General features: G+C 34.5%; 1 protein-coding gene and 1 pseudogene across 1 annotated transcript; one reads left to right on the forward strand and one right to left on the reverse strand.

The window, feature by feature from the left end:
- The first annotated feature begins 7,263 nt into the window (after positions 1 to 7,263).
- LOC127073709 (squamosa promoter-binding-like protein 6) lies at positions 7,264 to 10,011 on the forward strand. The gene is made up of 4 exons (XM_051014897.1): positions 7,264 to 8,173; positions 8,520 to 8,656; positions 8,767 to 9,557; positions 9,671 to 10,011. Exons 1-3 carry the CDS (start codon positions 7,674 to 7,676, stop codon positions 9,540 to 9,542), a joined length of 1,413 nt encoding a protein of 470 aa, XP_050870854.1. The 5' UTR covers positions 7,264 to 7,673; the 3' UTR covers positions 9,543 to 9,557; positions 9,671 to 10,011.
- LOC127073708 (ABC transporter B family member 25-like) lies at positions 9,968 to 13,660 on the reverse strand (annotated as a pseudogene).
- Between the last annotated feature and the right edge of the window lie 235 nt (positions 13,661 to 13,895).

Below are 13,895 nucleotides of genomic sequence, written 5' to 3' on the forward strand. Positions count from 1 at the left end.
TTGCTCTACCTCCAAATTAAGAGTAGCAGCCAAACTCAACACCGTTCTAATGCTTGACATCTTCACCACAGGAGAAAAAATCTCATTGAAATCAACACCCTTTCTCTGTCTGAAACCTTTCACAACCAATTTGGCTTTATACCTTGGAGATGTTGAAGTGCTTTCTTGCTTCACCCTGAAGATCCACCTGTTTTCCAAAGCCTTCTTGCCCTTAGGCAATTTCACCAAATCAAAAGTGTGATTATCATGCAAAGACTTCATTTCATCTTGCATAGCATCCAGCCACTTCTTATTTTCATCACTCTCCATGGCTTCATCATAACATTCAGGTTCTCCTCCATCAGTCAAGGTAACATAGTCATCAGAAGGATACCTGGTGGATGACTTCCTCTGCCTAGTAGACCTCCAAACTTGAGCTTGAGGGAGTTCAGGAGCATCACCAAGATCCTCATCTTGTGATAGGGCTGGAAATGAGTCGAGTCGAGTCGAACCCATCGTCAGCTCGACTCGACTCGATAAGAATTGGTTTAGCTCGAAACTCGACTCGAGTTCGACACGAACTTTTTTTTAAGCTCGAACTCGACTCGTTTTAAGTTCTTGAACAACTCGGTTCAACTCGTTAGGTTCAGTTCGTTAGGTTCAATTTGTTTACTTCACGGACTAAAAAGTCATTTTTTAAAGTTTAAATTTTTTTATTATATTTGACATTTTAAATTATTCTTTTTTAAGGGAAAATATTAAAACAAAATAAAGCTTTCAAGAGATAAATTTAAAAGTCTAATTCAAAAACTATTATTTTTGAGTTTAAGAATATTTAAAAAATGTTATTTTTAAAGTGGTAGTTTAAAAAACAAATTTAGAAGTAGTTTAAAATGACACTTTAAAATTAAAAGTCACGGTGCATTATGTTTTTTTTTTGAGTTAGAAGTATTTTACTTTGTATAAAAAAATGTCACAAGTATTTTTTAAAATATTTAATTTGATAAGTTAAAAGGTTAAAATCTATACATTATTTTTTTAAATGATACTATTGAGATATATGATTTAAAAATATTATATATATATATATATATATATATATATATATATATATATATATATATATATATAACCGAGTCGACTCATGAACCTAACGAGTCGAACTATACATAGCTCAAGTTTAGCTCATTTATTTTACGAACTTAGTTTTGAGCTCAAGTTCGACTCATTTGGTTCATGAACCAAGTCCAACGAATTAATTATCGAATCGAAACTCGAACTATTTTCGAGTTGGTTTGGTTCATTTCCAGCCCTATCTTATGACATTTCATGTTCCTCTTCAGCATCATCATTAGGAACATCAAAGTTATCTCCAAGTTGCTGATCACCAACATCATCATGTTACTCATCATTCTGAACATTATTTTCAGCAGTATCCAGATCATGTATAGGCATCCGAACTGGATCAACATCAGATAAACCATTATCAATCTCAGGTGTAGTCTTCTCCATCTTATCAATGTCTTCAATAGTTTGGTCTTCCATGAACTTAACATCACGGCTTCTAAAAGCTTTCTTCTCAACTGGATCATACAGCTTGTAGCCAAATTCATCCTGACCATAACCGATAAAGATGCATTGTCTTGTCTTCGAATCCAACTTGGATCTCTCATCCTTTGGAACATGCACACATGTTTTGCAACCGAAGACACGCAAATGATCATACCTGACATTCTTGCCAAACCAAATCTTGTCTGGCACCTCAGCATTCAAACCAACTGCAGGACTCAGATTAATAACATGCATTGTCGTGTACAATGCTTCACCCCTGAAATGCTTAGGCAACTTTGCTTCAGAAAGCATACACCTAACTCTTTTAATCAATGTCATGTTCATTCTCTCTGCTAAACCATTCAGCTGGGGAGTTTTATGAGGAGTCTTTTCATGTCTGATATCGTGCTGCTTGCAATAAACATTAAATGGTCCACAATACTCACCATCATTGTCAGTATGAATGCATTTCAGCTTCTTGTCTGACTGTCTCTCCACCATAACATGGAACTCTTTGAATTTCTCCAGAACTTGGTCTTTTGTCTTCAAAGCATAGACCCAAAGCTTCCTGGAACAATCATCAATAAAAGTAACAAAATAAAGTGCACCACTAAATGACTTTACCTTCAACGGGCCACAAACATCAGAATGCACCAATTCAAGCAACTCTGACTTCCTTGAGGGAGAATGTTTCTTGAAGGATACTCTAGTCTGCTTACCAGCCATGCAATGAGAACATTTCTCCAACTCTGCACTCTTTAATCCCGGAAGTACATCCTTTTTAGCTAAACAATTCAGCCCCTTTTCACTGATATGACTAAGCCTGCGGTGCCACAAAGAAGCCTCCATATCCATGGCATTCACACTGTCTTTAGCAACCAATGCTTTAGTCCAATACAGTTTATTAATTTTCTCCCCTCTGGCCACAACTAAGTTACCTCTGGTGAGTTTCCATTTTCCTGAACCAAAGTGATTATCATAACCACCATCATCAAGCATCTGCACAGATATCAAATTAAAGCGAACATCTGGAGCATGCTTGACTCCTCTAAGCAACAACTGCACTCCCATGTTGGTCTGCAAACAAACATCACCAATACCAACTACCTTGGACACACCATCATTATCCATCTTCAACACTCCAAAGTCACTAGAAGTGTAAGATGTGAAGAACTTCTTCCTTGGTGTAACATGCAGTGTAGCACCACTATCAATAATCCACATGCTCTCATCTGATACAAGATTTACTTAATCATAGTCACGGAGAATAATCAGATCATCACAAGTAGCAGTAGTAACACGGTCATCATCATCATGATTCTTATCTCTCTGCTTACTGTTATTATTTTTGCTCTCCCTTTTCCATATGAAACAGTTCCTCTGTATGTGCCCCATTTTGTGACAATAATTGCACTCCACATTCTTGTATCTGGACTTGGACTTGCTTCTGTTGTTCTTTCTACTCGCACTTCTGCTATTCTGTCTGTTCCCTTTTGGTTCCTTTCTTTGACTTCGGCCCCTGTTCTCAGTGACAAGTACCTCGGAATGAGATGAAGTACCTTGTGCCTTCCTTCTCATCTCCTCATTAAGAACACTTCCCTTTACACTTTACAAAGAGACAACACCATCAGAAGCTGAGTTTGTAATTGAAACCCGAAAAGTTTCCCAAGAATCTGGTAGAGTATTCAGTAGTCATAGTCCCAACACTTCATCATCAAATTTGATACCCATACCTGACAATTGATCTAGGATCCCTTGAAAACATTTAAGTCATCTGAAATAGAAGTCCCCTCCTTGTACCTCAAATTCATCAAGGAATTCAACAAATACAATTTATTATTCCCTGATTTAGAAGCATACAAAGATTCAATCTTCTTCCACAAGGATCTTACATGTTCCTCATTAGCAATGTGATTATAAACATTATCTTCTACATATTGCCGAATAAAACCACAAACCTGCTGATGTTCAAAACTCCAATCCTCATCAGTCTTGGATTCTGGCTTCTCACTAGCAAACACAGAAAGATGCAAATTCTTCACAAATAACAGATCCTTCATTTTTCCCTTCCACAAGTGATAATTAGAGCCATTCAAACAAATCATTCTATTTGTATTTGCCTTCATCATTCAAACAAGTCAAACAGCCCCTTAACCAAAGAGCTCTGATACCACTCTGATGGGAAATTCAACAACAAATAACAATAACAACTCTAACAGAGCAATATGCAGCGGATAATCAATTTCCCAAACTTGCAAGAATTTGTGAGGAGCAACAACAAATAATCACGGCAACTAAAATCACCACCACAACGGACACAATAATTTTTAACGTGGAAAAACCTTCTCAATGTGAGAAGTAAACAACCACGGGACCAAGCCAGTAATAGAGCTCCACTATGATCAAAATATGGGTACAAGAGAGTTTTAAATATGGCACAAATTCGTGCTCAGTAACCAGCCAAAAACAATAAGGTAACCAGCATAACAATCAACCAAAACAATGAGAAAACAAGCATGAAATTGAGAACAAAGTTCAGCAGAAAAACCAGAAAATACTGCTACTATCCGAGCTCGATTTCTCCCACCTCAGACCTATAATCGATGATCCAACCAGTCAGAGTGAAGTACCACGAGTCACGAACCTGCTGTTCAAATTTCAGCCCGATCCGACGGTGAACGAAGGAGAAATCACGAATCTAGTGCAGCTGCTCTGTTTTATGCGAAAATGGGTTTTGCTCTTACTCTCTCACTTTTCTCTTGCCTCACTATTTGAATTCAGCTCTCTCTCTCTCTCTCTCTGCCTAATCTGACCTCTCTCCACTTGGTTAAGTGAGACACATGGGCTTGCACATATTGGGCCTTTCTCCACATAGGAAGGGAGCCCAAAACCCAACAATTATATGAGAGAGAAAGTAAATGTACTATATGTGTAAATATATTGAATTTATTTGAGTTAATTAGTAATTATAATAGATTTAATTATTATTTTTCAAAAGAATATAAGTTTGATTAAGAAAACTAGTAGTCATTATTCCATGCCTTAGGGGTATTGGTTAGCAGCCCCTTTAAGTAAAATAGTCTTTCCATTGTTATTCATCGTTATTAATTAGAACCTAAATAAATATATTTGTTATTTTATTTTAAAGTAATATTTAAAATAATTGTCTTTTTCATTTTATCTAGATTAAGAAAACATAATAAATAAAAAAGAGATAATAGTATTTTTATCGAAATATTCTTGTTTATTATTGGTGTATTCGAATTATCATAAATGTAAATTGAGAAAATAATAAATTGGGAGTATTAATTAGAGGGCATAATTGGAGATCAATATTAGAATTACATTGGAAACTAAAATGTGACACTTATCTTGTGATAAGTAATTTTATAAGATGCGACAATTATTTTGGAACAAAGTACTTCCTCTGTCTCATAATAGGTGTCATATTTTATATTTTTATGAGTTTAATTGAAATACAATGACAGTGTAAAAAGATTTTACACCATCAGTTAATCATAGACGTCGGATATTAAAAGAAGTTTGACTTTTATTTTAAAAATCTATAAAGTAATACAAACGGATGATGGTGATGAATCGACGGTGTAAAACTTTTGACAGTGTATAGTAATTAATCTCTATTTTTATTTGTCTTAAATATTTTTTACTTTAGAATACCAATGTGATGTTTATTATTTTTTCCACTCATTTATCCTTATTGGATCTTAAATCATATAATTACTCAATTAACTATTATTAATAAGGTTATTTTAAAAAATGACATTCGTTTTATCATTGAAATTAGGGTGGTACGCTAGTTGGGTTGAATCGGGTTTGACCTAACTGTTACCCAACCCATTTAAAATTTAATGGGTTGGGTCGATCGTCCAACCCGCAATTTCATTTTCAAAATTGACATGAATCGACCCGTTCATTAATGGGTTGGGTCAACGGGTTTGTGGGTTGTAAAACTCAAATATGATATCTGAACCAAAACTACACGGATTATTATGGATTGGGTTAGGTATACCCGTAAATGAATGAGTTCGGATAATTTATGGATTGGGTTGGATCAACGGATTCGTGGGTCGACCCGTACCCATGAACACCCCTAATTGAAATCAATATAATTAATTATTATTTTAAAAAATATGAAAATCTCAAAGAAAATATCTATTATGAGACAGAGAGAGTATTTTTTTAAGAGAAATCAAATACAAATATCTTTATCTTTTTATTTTAAATAATGAGATAGTAAGTATGAATTAATTAAATATTAACATATCACTAATTAAATAAATAAATAATCACTTAGATAAATTTCATCAACAAAATTAAAGATTTAGTATACAAATTTTTATCTAAAGGGTAAAAACAAAACAATATTTATTTTTTAATATATATATATATATATATATATATATATATATATATTATATATATATATATAATATATATATAATATATATATATATATAATATATTATATATATATATATTATATATAATATATATATATATTATATATTATATATATATATATATATATATATATCACGATGATAAAAAAACCTGTTCATATTATAAGAGGAAAGTATATTCAACTCTAATTAATCTTTATAAGATTATTTTATAATAATATTATATTTTTGCTACAACTTGAACTCAATAGATAAAAAAAAAAATCAGTTAAAAATTGAAGCACGAAACTTTCAATCTATTGTTTTCAAGGTATTTTTTTAATTATTAACTTTATATCTCACCATTTTTATAATATTCTATGTAAAATTTAGGTTTTTTTTTTATTTTTATTTTTTCCCATCCTCATGGAGGTGGTATGCTTACTTTGACAAAGATCTATCAATTGATAAAACAATATGAATAAATTATTCGAAAAACTATTTAAAAGAGTTATTGATTTCTAAACTAAACACGTGTCTTATTAATTTGATTTTTTTATCAATTATTTTATAGGAAAAAAATAGTTTTCATAGTTAAGGATATATCCAAAGAGATTGTTGATAGTATTTTTTAAAAGCATTCATTAGTGACATTGAATTTGAAAAAAATAAATATTATTTCCATTTAAGGAGAAAGCAATGAAGCAGTCGTGCGTTAATAACTTTAATCAAGAAAATGGAAGGAATTAAAAGCTGGTTGAGTTGGGTTGGATGTATCGACAAACGACAGTTCTTTAAGGTTGGTTGGTTGAAATTGAATTGGTCTGGGGCAATCTCTTCTCTGTCAATTGTTTTTTGACACGCACACAAAACGTTAAAAAATAGTTAATGGTTATGCACACGTGTAACGAAAGCGATGTGTCGATAGTATGGGTCCTGTCTATTAGATCCCAACATATTCAATCCAACGTGACGCGGCATTCACTCTGCATCATCAATGTTTTTTCTTTTTACATTTAATAAATATCTTACAAATAACAAGACTAAGGTTTTTAATATAAGAAAAAATTATTTTTAGATTATGAATTATTAATGTATATTTTTCAATGAATTGTGAGAGAGAGTGTGACTCTAGAGTCTTAGTCATAGAAGTGTAGGGGCAAAAACTAGCTTAGTGGCTATATGTATATAAAGACAAGAACATTAGACATGTGTCACATTAACATTGAACAAAGTAACATGAGTGAGAAATTGTGGAAAACTATACACTCTCATTGTCTCTCCCCAAAAATAGAAACACAAACTCACTACTTCATTATTACTATTACTCTTCAATGTGTTTATTTCTCTAACACTGTAAAAATAATCTCACTCTTCTAACACTTTTTCCTTTCCTTTTCTTCATCTCTTCTTCAATGACTTTCTTTTTCCTTTTCTTTTTCACTCCAATAATAACAACTTGGATTCTAGTTTGATATTGCTCATCCTGACACTTTCATCATTATATTCACCTATTTCATTCATTTCTACATTTTCATCACGTGTTTTTCTGACACTTTCTTTTTCTTCTCTCTCTCTCTCTGTGTAGTTTTCAGTTTTCAGTTTTCACTTCCTCTCACTCTCTTGTCGCTACCTCTCTTCAAAATATGCTCTTTCAATGGCTATTATGCTAAAAGGATAAACTTTTGCTTAGTCTTTTCTTGTTTTTTTGGTTTTTTTAGTTCCTTGATTCTGTTACATGGGATGGAATCTTGGAGTTATATTTCTGAAGAAAAGGGTTATGTTTCCAATGAGAATCAAGGTTCTGAAGAAATGGGTTTTTGTGAAATGTTAGGGAAACAATTTTCAGATGATTTCAATTTCATTGGGAATGTTTCAAGCAAGAAACTTGATGCTAAATTTGGTGACCCAAATGGGTTTTCTTCAAAAGGGGACTCAAATTCCAAGCTTTCAAACGCTGTGGTGGAGACTAATGCTTGGGATTCTCTTATTGATTTGAAGCTGGGACGTTTTGTTGATCATGGTCATGGAGGACCTATTTTGTCTTCTTGTGAATCATCAACACCTCCCAAGAGAGTCAGAGTGCATTCACTCACTGCATACTGTCAAGTTTACGGCTGTAACAAGGATCTTAGTTCTTGTAAGGATTATCACAAAAGGCACAAAGTTTGTGAGGTTCACTCCAAAACTGCTGTAGTCATAGTGAATGGAATTGAGCAAAGGTTTTGTCAACAATGTAGCAGGTTGGTCAATTTTTTCAAGATTATTACTTCTTTCAATGCATTTTAGTGTTTGGTTTGAGTTCTGAATTAGGCAAAGTTGATTCTAGAGCTATTGAACTAATTTTGATATGTTTGAATGTTCTTCTGTATGGTTATTCTGTTATTTGTAGATAGAATTTGGAGTTGTTGCCTTTACAATTGATTTTTAGCCTGTTCAATTCAACTCTAATTAGGTAGATGTATAAAACATAAACCTCTTTACCTTCAATTCACTTTTGGTTAGAATCAGTTTTCGGATAAGCTTGAAATATGAAGCTGTATAGTTATCATATATAGGTCTGTTTGTAATGTTTAGCTTGTTATTCAGGTTTCATTTGCTGTGTGAATTTGATGATGGTAAGCGCAGCTGCCGCAAACGACTTGCAGGCCATAATGAGCGTCGCAGAAAACCACAAGTAGGCGTTCATTCTGCGAATTCCAGGAGATTGTTTCAGCCATGTGGTGGTAATAATATAATGATTGAATTGAACTCTATTCTTCACACTCTCTTTTATTTCATATACAGATTCATTTGTTGTTTTCTGCAGTCATTAAATTACTTTTATTTCTTGCAGATATAATGTTCCACAGAACCAAGCCACCACAAGCATCTTTTATCTGTCCAGAGGTGTTCTCTAATGGTTTCTCGAGACAGATTAAATCAGAACACGAAACCGGCTTTAGACCTTTATCTTCTGTGCCTGTTACGAATGGACATCATCAACCAAGGTCTTCGTTTGTTTCGTACAACGGCAAACAATTTCCCTTCCTTCATGAAAATGTTGCCACATCCACTACAGGTAGCAGCATGTTTGGTGAAAACAATAACCATTATGCACATGCGGTTGGCAACACCTCGTTGGGAAGGGAAGATTTCAATGCTTTTCATGCCGCATCAACCGTTCGAGGATTATCAGGAATTTCAGACTCTTGTGCTCTCTCTCTTCTGTCATCTCAATCCAAGAACACATCAAGCCATTCGTCGGGAATTCCCTTTGATCACCCTTCGGTTATCCCAAGCAGTCATAGCCCTCTTTATAGCATAAGATCACAAACGACGTCCTCAAGCCGAGTGTCTGATGGATTTTTATCAGAATTAAGTCCTGCAGATGGAGGTCATCTCAGCCCTTTATTGATACCAGACAATAATGATATTGTGAACTTTGAAATGGCAGATGGAATCTTTCAAGATTCAGATTTCGTGAATGCTAAAGACCGTCTTTCGTGTGAAGATGATGCAACCATCGACTTACTACAACTGTCGTCGCAGCTTCAGCGAGTCGAGCATCATAGACAATCTTTGCAGGTGAAGAACGAGAGTGATTCTTCTTGCACTCTCCGAATTACTTAAGGTGATTTCGAAGAGGTATGTCGTACTTGTGCTTCATGAAAATTCAATCAACTTTATCGTACACTAGCTTGAAACCATGTTTCTTTGACCTTGTAGTAAAAGATTAATTTCATATTCATTTGATGCAGGAAACAAGTTGTGCATTATATGACACACCTACGTATGATGCCATTTACCTTAGACAACATGGGCCACAAGGAAGTAGAAGCTTCTGATTCGGATTAAGAATTTACTAAACATGTTAGACTATATTCATGATATTTCTAGTTTTGAAAGTTGGGATGCAATTGTCCCTCAGTTTTTAATATATAATCATGTTGATGTAATAATCAAAGGCCTTATATGTATCAAAATATGCTATTCAGAGCATAGATACTAGTGATACTCTTTGATATAGTGAAAATCTTTGTAATAACCTCTTATTTTTTGTGGTCAAAATGAGATATTACTGTTGCATGTTTGAGTCAAACCATGGAAGCCAACTTGTTCATGTTGGAACAAGGAAGTTAGAGGGTTTTTTTTCTCTCATCATAATTGTACAAAGTTCAAATGGTGCCTGAGTGACAATAAGAAAAAAATTGCAACTGTGGCAGTGAAGGCCATTCAAGCAATTTGTGTCTCACAGTATCATGTGCCCCTCCCTCCTCTCTGTTGTCCTCAACAGACTAGAGTGATCTCACAGTTACTAGAGGCAGCTATTGTTCATAATTTGCTAGACTCAGATTAGATTTCGGTTTTTGTTGTCTGTAGTTGTCTCCTGACTAATGCAGTATAAACACCATTCTTGTCGAGAAGCTCGTCGTGAGTACCGCGCTCAACTATTTGACCATCAGAAACAACTGCAACAGTATTAGCAGTTTTAACAGTTGATAACCTATGAGCAATGACTAGAACTGTCCTTCCCTTCATGATCAAATCCATAGCATCCTGCACTAGGTATTCACTTTCAGCATCTAAGGCACTGGTGGCTTCATCCAGTAAGAGAATTTTTGGATCCATAAGCAAGGCTCTAGCAATTGCTATTCTTTGTTTCTGTCCTCCTGAAAGCCTTATTCCTCGCTCTCCAACAAAGGTCTTGTATTTTTCGGGGAATTTCGATATAAATTCATGCGCGTTGGCCATTTTCTGCATTCAATTACATACAAGTCATGAGCAAATGGAAGATGGGAGAGACATGTGTTATCAATGAAACAAGACATTAAACATTACAGCTGCATTTTCAATATCAGCGTCTTCGATTTTTCCGTCAAATCCATAAGCTATGTTTTCCTCTATGGAACAATTGAAGAGTGTAGGCTCCTGACTCACTATACTGATCTGCAAATAGAGGATCAAACGGCAGCTCTGGTTATCGAAATACATAAGAAACTAAATTTTGGAGAAACAAAATACCTTTTTGTGTAAATGTCTGTGTGATATTTCTACCAGAGGAACACCATTCACCAGAATCTTTCCCTTGGTTGGGTCATAAAATCTTTCAATCAAGTTTGCAATTGTAGTCTGCAATGCACAAACAAGAAATGAGTTCATGTGCACGATTTTCCGTTTTAGCTTAACTGTACTATTCTCTCTATGCTTCAATCCGTTCATGTTAAATAAGAACCTTGTAGAAAATGTAAGAGAGGATGTTCACAACAAGATATGGACTAACCTTTCCACCGCCGCTTGGACCAACAAGCGCAACCTTTGAGCCAGGTTGCAGTTTCATTGTAATACCCTAAAATGAGTAGGAAATTACACATCATTTTAACTATTTACACTGAAGTTGTATAGCCAGAACATAAAACTAGAAGGAAGGAAACAGCTACCTTGATCACCATTTGATTAGGGCGCGACGGATAGGAAAACCATATATCATCTAGTTCCACTTCTCCGTCATGATCACTACGATAATAGACATTCAATATAACTTCTCATCTTTAGATATAAAATATATTTTAGAGAATTTATGTAACTGACCCCAGAGGACATTTATCTCCGGACATAGGCATGGACGAGGCACGATCCAACAGTTGAAATACCCTTCTGCTAGCACCAGCAGCTTTCATAACGACGGTATACAATCCCGACAAACCAGATATAGAAGATCCAACTACAAGGCAAAATAATAGAATCAACATAAGTACAAAATCACCGCTTAATAAGGATTCTTTCACATGAAAAGGAGAAAGTTAGAAAGAGGAATGTACCTGAGAGACTATAAAGAATGAAAGATGTGAGATCGCCCGAAGACATGGCACCCTTGATTGTCAAATTAGCTCCATATATAACAACTATAATAACTGAAAGTGTAGATGCTGCATTAATACCTCCAGAAAAGAGTCCAATAGCTTTCTGTATCACAGTAGTTAAAATATAAGGGCAATACACCTATAAACCTTGACGCGGATCAAAATATAAATGACTAACTTACAGCTTGTTTAAGTCCGAGCTTCAGGCTCTCATTAACTTTCTCGGAGTAACGTTCTACTTCTATTGATAATCTTCCTGAGCAAAAGATCTAACCGTTCTTATTGCACCAAAAGATTCCTAAGCGTCACATACAAATTTAAACCTTTTAGCATATCTTCTCCTATGAAAAGGAATTGAAGTTGTTCTAATATATTTAATGTGAGTGACATACCTCAGCAATTGAAGAAGCTACTGCAGCTGCAGCTTGAGTTTTATTAGAAAGTTCGCGCAGGAAACGACCAAATCTACGAACACCAGCCGAAATAACAGGTACAACAGCCAAAGACAGCACTATAAGAATTTGTCAAGAGAGAAAGAGAGCACAAGTTAGGATAAATTGGTTGATTGGTCTAGACAATCCGAAAAAACCAGACAATCAGAGAACATGTTCAACCAGTTTAAAACCATTAAAAACCAGAAGTGACATAATACTCACATGTTAACTTCCATGATGTTGCAAGCATGAAACCTAGACCAATAAATGCAGTTGACAAGTTTCTCAAGGCCTCTGAGAGATTGGTAGTTGCAGCATTCTTAATGATCTGTGTATCTTCAGATAGCCTGCTTAAAAGTTCACCGATCCGTGTAACATCAAAGAAGGCTATTTCCTGAAAAACCATCATCCATAATTTCATAAACAAGCATCTTATGGACATGAAAGTTTATACTCTCCAAAAGTAACACAATTGAAGAGAAACAAACTACCTGGTTTACAAGGTGACTGAATAGATTCTTCCTCAAGCGTGCGACAACCCTTTCGCTGGAAGAATAAAAAATCCAGGCTCGAAGAGCGGAGCAAACAGAACTGAAAATATCAGAAAACTCAGTGAACCATTAGATAAAAAACTACAATAATGAGTTAGAAAGTCATGTTCAAGCAAGGATGATACTAACCCGATGACAACAATTAGAAGGATTTCTAGTATGGTGTTCTTGACAGCATCTAAGGCTGCATCTTTCTCCTCAGGAGTTCTGATATCCCCCGAGACAATATCAATTATCTTCCCACCAAAATTTTGCTGCAGCAGCAACATATATTTCCATGTTCATAAGAAAGCACTTTAGTGTGTGTCTGTGTGAGAGAAAGAGAGTAAATGATGCATACAACTAAGGTACTTGATGTAGCTGCAATAAACAGTGCTATGGTAGCAATGAGCAACTTTCCAGCCTCAGGCTTTGCCTGTGGTTATTTTTGAAAACAGAAAAGACAAGTAAATTTAACAATCTAAAAAAACATGGCAACAAAAATTGGCCAGTGATAATCTACTTACAAGTGAAAACACTCTCAAGAATCCAACATTTGCAGGCTGAAATTTGAATACATAAAGTTAACAATAGTTCATATACTAATAAGTAATAATGCAATAGAGGTTTGATGATTACCGGCACTGCATCACCATGTTCAAGGTCTGAGACTTGTTCTGACGTGGAATCATCGAGTTTCTTTCTCCTTCCCTAATACAATAGATGGAAGAAATGAATAAGGTAATAAGAATGAATAGAAGAGAAAGAAAGCACGGTGGCTTACACCGCGCTCAGCCTCCAAAAGAGGTGCTCTTTCTGCTCGTAACCCGTACATTCTCGAGTGTCTCAACCAATGCCACTTCCACTACCACCCTTCTTCAACTCAATAGTATCACAATGCCAATGATGTTAACGTTCATTTCCTATTAATTACATGTCACGCTATAAAGAATAAAATATTTAATATATTTATACTTTATTTAATGAAATTATAAAATATTTTGAAAAGATATTCCTAAAGAGAAAATAGGATATATATTTTATAATTTGTTTGAATTGATTATATAATTTATGGATATTTACTTGTCAAAATAGTAATGAATTTAACATCATTATAATAAAATATATTCTTTTAAATATAATTTTCAAAACATTCTA

Source organism: Lathyrus oleraceus, chromosome 4 (genome assembly GCF_024323335.1).
Source record: "Lathyrus oleraceus cultivar Zhongwan6 chromosome 4, CAAS_Psat_ZW6_1.0, whole genome shotgun sequence".
Classification (NCBI taxonomy): Eukaryota; Viridiplantae; Streptophyta; class Magnoliopsida; order Fabales; family Fabaceae; genus Lathyrus; species Lathyrus oleraceus.

What these genes read in the sequence shown, in the direction of transcription:
- LOC127073709 (XM_051014897.1), top strand. Translation starts at nt 7,674, where the DNA reads ATGGAATCTTGGAGTTATATTTCTGAAGAAAAGGGTTATGTTTCCAAT. An exon ending in TTTTGTCAACAATGTAGCAG is followed by an intron (nt 8,174 to 8,519) that starts GTTGGTCAATTT and finishes CTTGTTATTCAG; the next exon opens with GTTTCATTTGCTGTGTGAAT. An exon ending in ATTGTTTCAGCCATGTGGTG is followed by an intron (nt 8,657 to 8,766) that starts GTAATAATATAA and finishes TATTTCTTGCAG; the next exon opens with ATATAATGTTCCACAGAACC.